General features: G+C 39.0%; 1 protein-coding gene and 1 pseudogene across 1 annotated transcript; both read left to right on the top strand.

Moving 5' to 3' along the window:
* The first annotated feature begins 1,246 nt into the window (after positions 1-1,246).
* LOC146479527 (E3 ubiquitin-protein ligase TRIM71-like) lies at positions 1,247-3,590 on the top strand. Its single transcript, XM_085110223.1, has one exon. It carries the CDS (start codon positions 1,287-1,289, stop codon positions 3,528-3,530), a length of 2,244 nt encoding a protein of 747 aa, XP_084966349.1. The 5' UTR covers positions 1,247-1,286; the 3' UTR covers positions 3,531-3,590.
* A 5,346-nt stretch (positions 3,591-8,936) lies between these two features.
* Positions 8,937-12,772, top strand: LOC146479528 (E3 ubiquitin-protein ligase TRIM71-like; annotated as a pseudogene).
* Positions 12,773-13,799: the final 1,027 nt, after the last annotated feature.

The raw sequence follows: 13,799 nt of genomic DNA on the forward strand, positions 1-13,799 counted from the left end.
TAGAAAAATCTCTCCGATTTTTCTTTGCTCGCAGGGTGCCGCGTGGCCACTCCGTGTAAGAGATAAAGTTCCCAAATGTTCTGCGCAACTCGGAACGGTCCGAGAAACTAGGGTTTTGTAGCAGCGGCGCCTGCTAAGACAAAGATATTTTTGCGCGGTTTATAACTACGCGAGAAAAGCAGGTCTTGGCAAGGGTTATTAAAATCCGAAAAGAAAATTAGGGGTAACCACGCAATTTTCAGAGATAATTAAGCTTTAATTTTGAAGAAAATTCCAAACACATTTGAATTTGAACGCTTTTAGAATTATTGTTGCTTAATTATCTCTGAAAAAATGCGCAGTTACTTTCATCAATTTTCTTTTAGAATTCCAATAACCCTTGCTAAAATCTGCTTTTCTCTCATAGTCATAAACTGCGCAAACTGAAATACTTCTGGTTTAGCAGGCACCGTCCTTAAGAATTCGGCGCAATCTTCGCCTTCTCTCCATGTCATTTTCGACTGGAGCGGAGTGTGGATGTCCTTTGAAAATAACGCACTATGTTCAGTATACTGAATTAATCTTTTTTACTTAAAGTTTAAATTAATACGTTTTCGGAATCAGAAATTAAGCTTTCAGAAAATATATAGTTTGTCAGGCTTCTTATTACACAGCTAGAGAAGCATTTCTAATTCCATGGAAGGGATTAAAAGACGCAATTAAACTTAATCTATTTCTATTCTTATAGTGGCTTTGTAGACGTTTCTGCTTTCTATGTTTGTCAACCAATCACATCTCATCTTTTCATTAGTATCACTTTAAATATTGTAACAGTTTATTTCCGTTTTTACTTAGCTTTTTGTAGTCCCTGAAGAATGTGAGTTTTGTCTAACCGAAATATTGGGCATAAAATTACCCCTTTTAATTGTCCGATCAGCCTTGCACCTGGTTTTGCGTTTTTATTAAACGACAAGCGATAAAACGGTACGAACAGAAAGTTTGGGGTAAAGCCCACAAACATGAAATTACAACGGGGCATAGAATACTTCAACTAATAATATGATTTGAAAAGATCGTTGACAGCAAGTTAACCTCGCTTGACCTAGCAATTTCTCAGAAATCAAGGATGCTTTTTGCAGTTATTATTAGAATCAAATCACTCACCGTCAAAACATTTCAAGTCAGGCCTTCTGATTGGTTAATATCATAAACTAGACAAAAATATTACGGGGATCACAAGGCTTCATTGTTTTAAGACTAAGTGCGTTCTTCTCGAAATCTTTCTCGTTCCCTTGCATTAATGCGGCATGGATATTCAAACTTTGCTGTATAATCTTCATGAAGAAGTATCCTGTTCTGTTTGTATGACCAAATTCACTGATCCAAAGCAGCTGCCATGTTTGCACAGCTTCTGCCTTCACTGTTTGCAAAGGATTCAACAAACGAGCGGAATTCGAGAAACTATTTCATGTCCAGAGTGTAGGCAGAACTTCAGAATTCCCGGAGACGGTGATCTTAACGCTTTGCCGACAAACTTCCGAATCAACAGTTTGTTGGATGTGTTGGCCATCAAAGAGTGCAATACAAGCGGCGTCAAGTGTGGAAATTGCGACAAAAGAAGCGGAGAAAGCTACTACTGTTTTCAGTGTTGCTCATTTTGGTGCAATGACTGCATCAGTTCTCACAATGTGATCAAAGCCTACAAAGAACATTACGTCCTGGCTTTAAAAGACTTTCAAGGAGAAGACTTTGAGAACATTTTAAAGCGGCCAGCATTTTGTCAACAGAAACACCACGAAAAAGAAAAGTTAAAGTTTTTTTGCAAAGGATGTGCGGTTACCATTTGCAACACTTGTGCTTTAACAGAACACGAAGGTCATGCGAAGAGTCCTTTGGAGTCAGCCGCAAATGAGCGCAAGTTACGAGTCAAGGCGGCAATTGAATCTCAGAAACGAAGAACGCAAACGAAAATGAATAAAATCGCTGAACTCGATGTAAACTGCATTAAAGTTCAAGAACAAGCCGCCAAAGTGAAAAGTGAAGTGCAGCAGTTTGTTAACAATATTTATGCCGCCATTGAAGCGAAAAAGATGGAAATTTTTAATGACGCTGAGAACAAAGCGAAAGAATCGATCGAGCGCATGGGAATGCAAAAGCAAGAGATTGAACAACAAGTAGATATGCACAAAACAGCAATCGAAAAAAGCGAAACACTTTTAAAACGAAGCACAAGCGCACAAATAATGCAGCCGATCGAATTTCTAGACAAATTATTTCAAGAAGAATGTGACCAAGACGACACAGGTGACCGTGACGGCGGAAGTTTTCCTAACTGTTATTTTTTAAAAAATCAAGAATGGTGTGATCAAGTAATTGCGGGACAAATTGGCTCTCTTCTTTTCAGTGACAGCAGACCTCAAAAATCAATTGCCGAAGGGACTGGAATCAGTGAAGCAACTGTTGGATTTGAAGCGCAGATTGTTGTGACAACAAGGAACGCTCAAGGAGAACAATGTTACGAAGAGCGTGACTGCGTAACAGTGGAAATCACAAATCGTCAAGGCCATGACTGTGCGACTAAAGCGCAAGTCCAAGATAACAAAGATGGCACTTACAAGATCAGCTACTTTGCCAAAGAAACCGGAACTTGCCAGGCATCAGTGAAGGTAAATGGAGAACATGTTCGGGGCAGTCCTTTTGAGCCGGTTCAAGTCAAACCCAGACAGTTCAGACCTGTGTTCTCGTTTGGACAAAAAGGTTCCTCTGCTGGAATGTTAAGCAAACCTTGGGGTGTAGCAGTGAATGAAAAAGATGAGATTGCGGTGACTGAGTTTGGTAACCATAGGATCCAGGTATTTAGTAGTAATGGAACCCACGTAAGATCTTTTGGTAGAGAAGTTTGTCAGCAGGGAGAGTTTGACTGCCCTGCTGGGATAGCTTTTCATAATGATAACATTATAGTGGTGGACCGTGCTCACCGCCGCGTTCAACTCTTTAGTAGTCAGGGTGAATACCTTAGACAGTTTGGAGGAGAAGGAAGTCTTGATCACCAGCTTAAGAGTCCTCATGGTTTATCAGTCAACAGTGATGGTAACATTATTGTTGCCGATTCTCATAACAAGTTAGTTAAGATTTTTTCACTTGGTGGTCAATTTTTGCGTAAAATTGGTACAGAGGGCTTTTTCGTTTTTCCATTCCACTGTATTCAACAGGATAACTATTTTATAGTGTCAGATTCTGATGATAATAGAATAAAAGTCTTCAATAAGGACGGAAAGTTCCTTTACAGTTTTGGAGAGAAAGGGGATGGGGACGGGGAGTTCAATGAACCTGGTTGCCTGTCAGTGAACAAGGCAGGACAACTGTTGGTTTGTGATAGAGGAAATCATAGGGTCCAGGTGTTCGAATTGAGCGGAAAGTTTGTAACAAAGTTTGGAACAAAAGGCACCAAGCCGGGAAAGTTTGACCGTCCGATCTCTACAGCAGTCCTTAGTGATGGAAAAGTCGTTGTGTGCGACTTCATTAACGACCGAATACAGATATTTGAGTAGATGAGCTTTTCATCAATTGACATAGAATAGAAATGAAATTTTAAATTATCAGTTTGTAATGCGTGGCACTTAAAGCTAATTAAACTTGTGATATTATCATTTTCCCAACCATATATTTGAAAAAACCCTGAAAACTTACCAAATTCTGGGTTAAGCTGTTTCAGCAGGTCTTCAGCACTTCGTATTAACAAACTTTTGATCTGGAGATATCGGTAATTGAAATTTTACCTCCGAGCTTCGACTATCAACATGCTTATTTTTCTCTGAGTATTGTTAAGTTTGAGCTCAGCTGGGTATAAGAATGCTGATTTTGTTTAGACTGTTCTTTTTAAATTTAGTGTAAATAAGTCAAGCAAAGTCTTTTTGTATTTCTCATGCAATAAGTTGAGAGAATTGCTTATGATCAAGACATTTAGTCACTCATACACTTACGATTATTTCCATCTTCCTGGTGAGGATTGCATGACATGACAAGCCAAAGAACGAGTAGGAGGCTAGACCATTTTCGGATCGAGTTACGTGCTCACACGGAAGGCACACAGATGAACACGATATTAGGGTACAAGCCTTTAATCTCCAAACTTCTCTTCTCACATGACCTATTGTTTTCGATCCTGCAAAAGTTTGTAATGTATTTTCGTTATGCACATGGCTGGATTTTCAGCTATTTTTGTGTGGACGGAACATTTAATCAGAACGAAACGTTATCTTTTGCTAAATGAAACGCGCCTCCGAGTTGTAGACGGGGTCAACTTTGAGGGTCTGTATGGGGACACTGAAATTTTCCTCAGTTATCAGTTCATCTTTTCATCAATTAATTTTTGTCATTTTTTAACTATCGCATAATGTTTCGGTTCAGTCTGTGGACATTTTTTAGCTGAAAGTTATTTTTTGATCAATTATTAGCTGTCAGCAAAACCTCATCCAGACCCTCAACGATATAACTGCCCCTGGATCAATAAGTAAATTGTTTTAAGCGCCATGTTCAGTGGAGCTTATTTGTAATCTCATAAGGCCTTTTTTATACAGTTGTCAACATAAAAAAACGAAAAAAAAAGGAAATGTGCATAGCTTAGTTTACAATTATTTTTGTGTTCGCATGCAACAGATGAAATTGTAATTTCAGTAATTTGAAGTAGAGTAAGAATGTTTTTATTATATATACGTTCTTTAAATTTTCGATTATTTGTCATAGTATAACTCAATGGAGAATAAAGCGATATATCATTTGTACGCTGAAGTGATTGCGAATTATCAAATTACATTAAATAGCATTTTCAATATTCCTCTTCTGTATTTACTTTTTGGCATATTTTAGAATAAGGATGAATATTATATTATTCAATCTTGTATGGTTAGAAACGAAAAAACTAAAGTGATTGAAACTCTTGACATAGCTTGTTGAGACATTCGAAATTCGTAATTAATTATTTTGCAAGGCGGTTGCCTCAGGCAACAGTATATTATTCAATCTTGTAGAGTAAGAAAGGTAAAAGGTAAATAATAAAACGGTCGCATTTCTATAACATTGCTTGCATGGTAAACTTGTTGGGTAACAATCAGCTGACTGATCAGCGTTTGTAGAGTATTATTATGTCCCTGCAATACTCCAATTGTCATTGTCAAATTTATATTTTTCGAACCTTGACCAGTTTTCATGATTGAAAGAAAAATTCGTGAAAATTAAGACCCTTTTCAAACTAGGTGCCCGTGCCAGGGCCCTGTGCCTGGGCGCTGAAAAGGACGTTGCTCAAACTCGTTAGTGCCCAAGGAGCAATTGTTTCCTTAATTTGTTTTTGGCCAATTAGTACCCGCAATTTTGTTTTCTGTGTCATAGGGAGGCATGGGTAAAAGCGCAGGAACTGACAAATATCATGTTCAGACCAGCGTCCGTGTCAAGCACCGGTGCCCGGGCATGCGCACTACATTAACGGGTAGTACTCAGGCACGATTTCGAAAGAAAACTATGTTCCGACCAGTGCCGTTGCCCGATACCCGGATTCTGGAATCTTGTCTACACTGGGCCTAAGACTCTTGAAAGAAACATGCCCTTCACATGTGAGAGGAGCAGTCAGAAGTGGCCTCTTGAATCCCAGTTAGACCACAATCAGGGTCTGAACTTTAATTGATCAAAAACAGGCTGTGCTCAATACTTGTCCCAAGTCAAGGATTACGTGGCTACCTGGACATTACCTCATAGTTACGTAGCGGATATAGAGCCTCCATTGTTATTTCCAGGGGCCGGGATTCTATTTGGGCCTCCTCACTCATTATCATTCACCTCTACGGAGCTGAGTGCCTCTTGGACGTGCGGAATTGACCAAAGACTGTCACCAAGTATGGTTCTGATCGTATTTCCTCCATTAAGCACCCTTCCTCGATTTAGTGCCGTCACTCGATTAAGCCACCCTTCCCCCCCTCGGTATGGAAACTGAAAGAACCCCCACCTTCTCACCAAGGAATGAAAAAACTTAACATTGAATTTATTCCACCGGCGCAGTTACTGCCATTTCCTTGTTCAAACTTGTTCAGTTTATGAATGTCAGAAAAGTCAACATACAAAACTGAAAGGTTGACGCGTTGACGGTTGACGCGGGTTATCAAGGGGAAATTTTTTCCATGAGTGAAAGGTTCAGGTTGTTTTGGGGTCAGAAAAACGTTTTCAATGAAGTACTTCCAGACGGAGTTTACTTGTGATGACAGTTAACACGCAAATTAAGTGGAAAACACCATAAAGTGAGTATATTTGGGAACATGGAAACGGGTTTACCAGTTAAAACGATTCTTTAAGAGCCAGAAGTCCGGGATAAGCAGCTGAAATAGTGATTTTGAAAGACCTTGAAACCATTTGACGGCTTACAATAACTGCTTTTTTTAATCGTTGACTGTAAGTATTTTCCCTTAAAGTTTTTGACGGTTGACGGTTAAATTTTAGGTTGTTTGACGGTTGACGGTTAACCCCATTGAGACCCTCAAATATTTCTTTCTTGCTTTCCTGAGGTTTACAAATATTGTTTACGGCCCAAGATTTCATTTTGTTGTTTTAACAAAAACACATCTGAGTCGCAAGGAAGGTGTTTACTTATTAATTTAGGTAGGGCGACAACCTTAAAACAACAGCGTTGGAAGCCTACCGCACAATTCAACACTCCACCAAACACACACCTTAGATGTGGCAGCTATCGTATGTTTAGTGAGAACAACTCTTAAAATCAAAATGAGACCTCTTTAGCATTTTCAATTGAAAAGAAGTGAAAGAACTTTGAGCTGCGTCTTATTACAGGAAACGTAAACTGAGAAGCTCCGCGAAATTAATGCGAATTTTAAAATAGTTGAGTTACTTAAGTTAATTTAAAGCTGTATTTCACTCTTTCACATTAAGTTCAACTAGCGACGATATCATACCTGCTTAAGGCAAAGCATTTTACTTAAGAATATTTTAACCGTGTAATAGAAATTTTACGATACTTCAAGGAAATTTCTTTCTTAGGATGCCTTTTCCGAACCACGATTTGTTATCGACTGGAAATAATACCCCGTCTTCAAATCAGATACAAGACCTTGTGTTTCGGCTCAGTCCTCTTGGCATGAGAACATGACCCTTTCCTTTATGCCAGTAAGCGTTCTTCAGTTGTGAACTAATTCGTCCTTAAATTCAGGATAATTGAAGTCGCGTTAATTTCAAATACCTTCAGGAAAACAAGTGTTGATCCCTCTTAACAGGGTTTGTTACACAGTAAGGCCTCGGTTCTGTTCACTAGCGCACTAGCGACGCCGTATGACAAGCGCAAGCACAAACGCAAGCATAAGTATCGCCCAAAACAACCATTCATCTTACCCTCTCTTCTGTTTATGGCAGCACTCGGCAGCATTCCATATAAACTTTGCTGTCATTTAAGGTAGAAAAATTAGTTTAAAGCTGAAGCCGGGATACTTGCTGGCATAAAAAATGACCCTGGCTCCAGTCGCCAAATTAACAAATAACCGCATGGGCGGTTTATATAAAGGGTCATAAAGAGACGAGAGACGGGCTTCTCTCGGCGCTTCGCGCTTCGTTGCAGCAGCTTCGCCGCGGTTCTCTCTCGCGCAAAAAAATAATAAAAAAAAGAAATTAAAAAATAACCCCTGGCAAAGCCAAAGCTTGTTACATTCCCCCGTGGTTCTTTTGCGCCCCAAATTGGCGACGGGACCGTCAATTCTTTGTAGTTACCCGAGCCACGTGAAGGTCTAACAATTCGCAAATGCGTTCGAACCCGCATCTCCTGCCCAGGATAAAAGATTACGTTGATGTAATAGGCTATTTAATACTTCTGCATATAGCTTGTGACTAGTTGCGTCACCACTGGAAAGAAGATAATTCAATACTTTCTACAAGGGCTCCGTTTTGTCAGCCCCGCCCCTACCCTGTGAGCAGAGATCGCAGGCTGCCGCGTGTTCTGCGCAACTCGGAATGGTCCGAGAAACTAGGGTTTTGTAGCAGCGGCGCCTGCTAAAACAAAGATATTTTTGCGCGGTTTATAACTACGCGGGAAAAGCAGGGCTTGGCAAGGGTTATTGTAATCCGAAAAGAAAATTATAGGCAACCACGCAATTTTCAGAGATAATTAAGCTTCAATTTGGAAGAAAAATTCCAAGCGCATTTGAATTTTAACGCTTTTTAGAATTATTGTTGCTTAATTATCTCTGAAAAATGCGTAGTTACTCCCACCAATCTTCTTTTAGGATTCCAGTAACCCTTGCTTAGATCTGCTTTTCTCTCCTAGTCACAAACTACGCAAACTGAAATCTGGTTTAGTAGGCACCGTCCTTAAGAATTCGGCGCAATCTTCGTTTTCTCTCCATGTCATTCTCGACTGGGGCGGAACTCCTTTTTGGGTGGGGATGTCCTTTGAAAATAACGCACTATATTCAGTATACTGAATTAATCTTTTTTACTGAAAGTTTAAATTACCTTATTACCACTTATTTTCGTGCGACTTTAAACTTGCGAATTTGGAAAAGGAATATTTCGCGGGATTTAAATTTCGCGATTTTAACGAATCACCGTTCTTCAAGGTAATTAAATTTCGCGAATCAAGTAATCGGTGCTCGTTTTTTTAACTTCCATTTCTCTATTTTTTTAACCATATTAATGTAACGGAATTCAAGGATGAAACGCAACAAGCAACTGGCTGAAATTTTAAACAATACTTTTCAGCAACATAACACCTTTTCAAAGTACACTGATATAAGCAACCGACGTACTATTTATATTTCTATTTTTATGGTGGCTTTCGTAGAGGTTTCTGCTTTCTATGTTGTCAACCAATCACATCTCATAAAATAAAATAAAATAAATAAATAAATAAATAAATAAATTTAAGTGTCAAGTGTCTTTTCATTAGCATCATTTTAAATACTGTAACCGTTTATTTCCGTTTTAATTTAGCTTTTTGCAGTCCCTGAGGAAGGTTAGTTTTGTCTAATCGAAGTATTGGGCATAAAATTACCTTTTTTAACTGTCCGATCAGCCTTGCCTCTGGTTTTGTGTTCTTATTAAACGACAAGCGGTAAAACGGTACGAACAGAAAGTTTGGGGGTTAAGTCCACAAACATGACATTACAACGGGGCATAGAAATTTGATTTGAAAGGATCCTAGTGACAGCAAGTTAACCTCGCTTGACCTAGTAATTTCTTAGAAATCAAGGATACTTTTAGCAGTTATTCTTAGAGTCTACTCACTCACCGTCAAAACACTTCAAGTCAGGCCTTCTGATTGGTTAATATCATAAACCACACAAAAATATTACTGGGATCACAAGGCTTCATTGTTTTTAAGACTTCATTCGCTTTCAGCAGAAGGTGTGTTCATTTCGAAATCTTTGTCGTTTCCTTGCATTACTGTGGCATGGATATTCAAACTTTGTTGCACAATCTTCATGAAGAAGTATCCTGTCCTGTTTGTATGACCAAGTTCACTGATCCAAAGCAGCTGGCATGTTTGCACAGCTTTTGCCTTCACTGTCTGCAAAGGATTCAACAAACGAGCGGAATTCGAGAAACCATTTCATGTCCAGAGTGTAGGCAGAACTTCAGAATTCCCGGAGACGGCGATCTTAACGCTTTGCCGACAAACTTTCGAATCAATAGTTTGTTGGATGTGTTGGCCATCAAAGAGTGCAATACAAGCGGCGTCAAGTGTGGAAATTGCGACAAAAGAAGCGGAGAAAGCTACTACTGTTTTCAGTGTTGCTCATTTTGGTGCAATGACTGCATCAGTTCTCACAATGTGATCAAAGCCTACAAAGAACATTACGTCCTGGCTTTAAAAGACTTTCAAGAAGAAGACTTTGAGAACATTTTAAAGCGGCCAGCATTTTGTCAACAGAAACACCACGAAAAAGAAGAGTTAAAGTTTTTTTGCAAAGGATGTGCGGTTACCATTTGCAACACTTGTGCTTTAACAGAACACGAAGGTCATGCGAAGATGGCTTTGGAATCAGCCGCAAATGAGCGCAAGTTACGAGTGAAGGCGGCTATTGAAGCTCAGAAACGAAGAGCGCAAACGAAAATGAATAAAATCGCTGAACTCGATGAAAACTGCGTTAAAGTTCAAGAACAAGCCGCCAAAGTGAAAAGTGAAGTGCAGCAGTTTGTTGACAATATTTATGCCGCCATTGAAGCGAAAAAGATGGAAATCTTTGATGACGTTGAGAGCAAAGTGAAAGAATCAATCGACCGTATGGGAATGCAAAAGCAAGAGATTGAACAACAAGTAAAAATACACGAAACAACAATCGAGAAAAGCGAAAAACTTTTAAAACAAAGCACAAGCGCACAAATCATGCAGCCGATCGAATTTCCAGACAAAATATTTCAGGAGGAAGGTGATCAAGACGACACATCTGACCGTGACGGCGGAAGTTTTCCTTACTGTTACTTTATCAAAAATCAAGAATGGTGTGATCAAGTAGTTGCAGGACAAATTGGCTCTCTTTTTGTCAGTGACACCAGACCGCACAAATCAATTGCCGAAGGGACTGGAATCAGTGAGGCAACTGTAGGACTTGAAGCGCAGATTGTTGTGACAACAAGGAACGCTCAAGGAGAACAATGTTACGAAGAGCGTGGCTGCGTAACAGTGGAAATCAGAAATCGTCAAGGCCATGACTGTACGACTAAAGCGCAAGTCCAAGATAGCAAAGATGGCACTTACAAGATCAGCTACTTTGCCAAAGAAACCGGAACATGCCAGGCTTCAGTGAAGGTAAATGGAGAACATGTTCGTGGCAGTCCTTTTGAGGTTCAAGTCAAACCGAGACAGTTCAGACCCGTGTTATCTTTCGGACAATTTGGTTCATCAGATGGAATGTTTTTCGGTCCTTGGGGGGTAGCAGTAAATGGAAAAAATCAGATTGCAGTGACTGATATTGGTAACCATAGGATTCAGGTGTTTAGTAGTAATGGAACCCACTAAAGATCTTTTGGTAGAAAAGGTGGTCAGCAGGGAGAGCTTAACGAGCCTGCTGGGATAGCTTTTCATAATGATAACATTATAGTGGTGGACCGTGATAACCACCGCGTTCAACTTTTTAGTGGTCAAGGTGAATACCTTGGACATTTTGGTGCAGAAGGAAGCCTTGATCACCAGCTTAAGTGTCCTCATGGTTTATCTATTGACAGTGACGGCAACATTATTGTTGCTGATTGGGATAACAAGTTAATCAAGATCTTTTCATTTGATGGTCAGTTTTTGCGTAAAATTGGCACAGAGGGCTCTTTCATATTTCCCATTCATTGTATCCAACATAACAACTATTTTATAGTGTCAGACAATCATGATCATTGTGTAAAAGTTTTCGACAGGAAAGGAAAGTTTCTTTACAAAATTGGAAAGGAGGGGGATGGGGATGGGGAGTTCAAAACCCCTTTTTATTTGTCAGTGAGCAAGGCTGGAGAACTAATAGTCTGTGATGCAGGGAATCATAGAGTCCAGCTGTTCGAACTGAACGGAAAGTTTGTCACCAAGTTTGGGACAAAAAGATGCCACGGGGGAGAGTTAAAGGGTCCAGTCTCTACAGCGGTACTCAGTGATGGTAAGATAGTCGTATCCGACTACGATGACGAGCGTATCCTGATTTTTGAATAAGTATGATGTCAGTGTAAAAGGTTTTTACTGCGATCAAATTAATTGAGGGCTATTAAAATTATGACGGTTTCAAATTTACATGTGTAGGCTTCTTAAGGCACCATAAGGTTGAAGCAACCTGTTTAAATTTACTTGTCAAATAAGATGATTTAATGAAATAATTTTCACGGATCTCTAAGCTTTTCAAAATACATTTATTTTCATTCCTTAAATTGTATTTTATCAAATGTATTGTTGATTTTCGTGATAGTGATGAAACGATACCTATTTCAGCGCCAGAATATCGTGGGAGAGAGCCAGAATATAGCGGGATGTTTTGGAAGTTGAGAACCTTCCTTTGTTCGGTTCTGGGATGAAACATAACTCGGCCTTTAAGAGTCATATGAGTACTAACAAATCACTTGACAAGCTTGTTCACACAACTGAAGGAATTTAAGGAAGTTTGTCAGCTTTCAAAAATTATGCCTGAACTAAAACGATAATTCAGACTCTGAATAAGATGACTTATACCCTTAATGATAGTGCCCACTATTTTTTTTCTTCCCGGAATGTGACAATTATTTTGTCAGTTATATTCTGGTTGCTTTAAAAGTTTAAGACTAGAAAATGGAAAAATGCAAAAGGATAACAAGTTAATTGCAGAGTTCATTGTCTCATAAGACTTATTACCATTTTGAAGTTAATTGTTAACATTACAAAGTGAAATGTATATATAACTTAGATCAGTGAGCATTTTTGTTTTCATATGCAACAGACTGAAGAGACTGTATTCATATTCTCCGAACCGAACTGGATCTAGCTTGATATGGAGGCTCTTGTGGGTGAATATATCAGAAAAACATTTGCATGTGTAAAGGTTCTCCTCCTTAAGCAGTGTGAGCAAGCTAGTTCAGTTCAATATGGAGGCTTAAGTGAGTCTGGTATTGAAATTTTAAGTGATTTTACAGTCAATTCACGTCATACGTGACCAGTATTTTTGAAATTTTAACAGAGTTTTGATATTTACTTGTCAGTTTTGAACATCGCCAACGAGATTTCAGAGTTCCCGTAGAAATGTCCCTAGTTTATTGATAAAGCTATTAATTTTTCTTTAGATTACAGCATTAAGTACTTCAAGAATAACAATTGTTTCCCAAGTATTTTGAATCTTTTTTTCTGTTAATGTGTCTTTTCGGAAAGATTTCCAGATGTTCAACATTCCATTCACATGTCGGAAATTACAAAGAGAAATTTGAACGTTCATTTCATTCTCGGAAATACTGGTCACGCGTGACGTGAATTGACTGTAAGTTTACAAAAATCTATGTTAGAACTTTTGTCATGAAAGAGCTCAATAGAGTCACTGTAACTACATAAATGGGCTGAAATGATTGTAACTCATTAAAACATTTAGAAAGAACATTTTTCTTCCTAGCTGGTTAGAAAAAATGGTGAGAAAAAAAAAAGGATAAATAAACATCTGTTTCTTTCATATAATTTGCTTTGCAAACTACTTGGTGAATTTTGTTGACCCTGGGGAGGTGAGGGAGGGAGGGTGGGTACTCAAAAGCGTCTTACACACAAAGGCTCTACCCCGAGGCTAAACCTTGAACCTTTTAAACAGTTTTTATTGACAGAAAAGGTTACCCTTTCATATACCTTCTACAGAAAATGTGCAGTACCCCTTTCACATACTAGTATCTACAGTATAAAAACTGCATCTCCTCTCCAGTTTGGTTTGTTCAAGATATTTTGAGATGCCTTTAAAAATTCCTATGACAGTTTTCCCTACCCTTTTCTTTACTTGAGCTCATGAAATCCCAACTCTTTTATATTCTCCAGCCTGAAATACGTGCCCCTTTAGGGTGGAGCCTCCCCATATTGTCCTTATGGGGAGTACTCCCCTCCCCCTCAGGCCATTGACAGATCAGTGTTGGTAGGGTTATTATGTCCCAGCCACCTTAATTGTCACTGTAATAATTATTCTCTCAGTCAAGCAGGGTTTTTGTTAAGTATTTGATTAGGAGGGACTACATTTAACTTAGCAGGGACCACATGGTAGATTTGCTGTCACCCTTTCAGATGAAGGATGAAGCAAATAATGGGCAAGTAATGTTAAAACCAAATTATTACATGGCTTAGATAGAACTCAAGCAAGCTT

The sequence above is a fragment of the Pavona decussata genome, unplaced genomic scaffold, assembly GCF_977016875.1.
Source record: "Pavona decussata unplaced genomic scaffold, jaPavDecu1.1 SCAFFOLD_58, whole genome shotgun sequence".
Taxonomy (NCBI): domain Eukaryota; kingdom Metazoa; phylum Cnidaria; class Anthozoa; order Scleractinia; family Agariciidae; genus Pavona; species Pavona decussata.

Coding starts and splice junctions, on each gene's coding strand:
- LOC146479527 (XM_085110223.1), top strand. CDS start 1,287: ATGGATATTCAAACTTTGCTGTATAATCTTCATGAAGAAGTATCCTGT.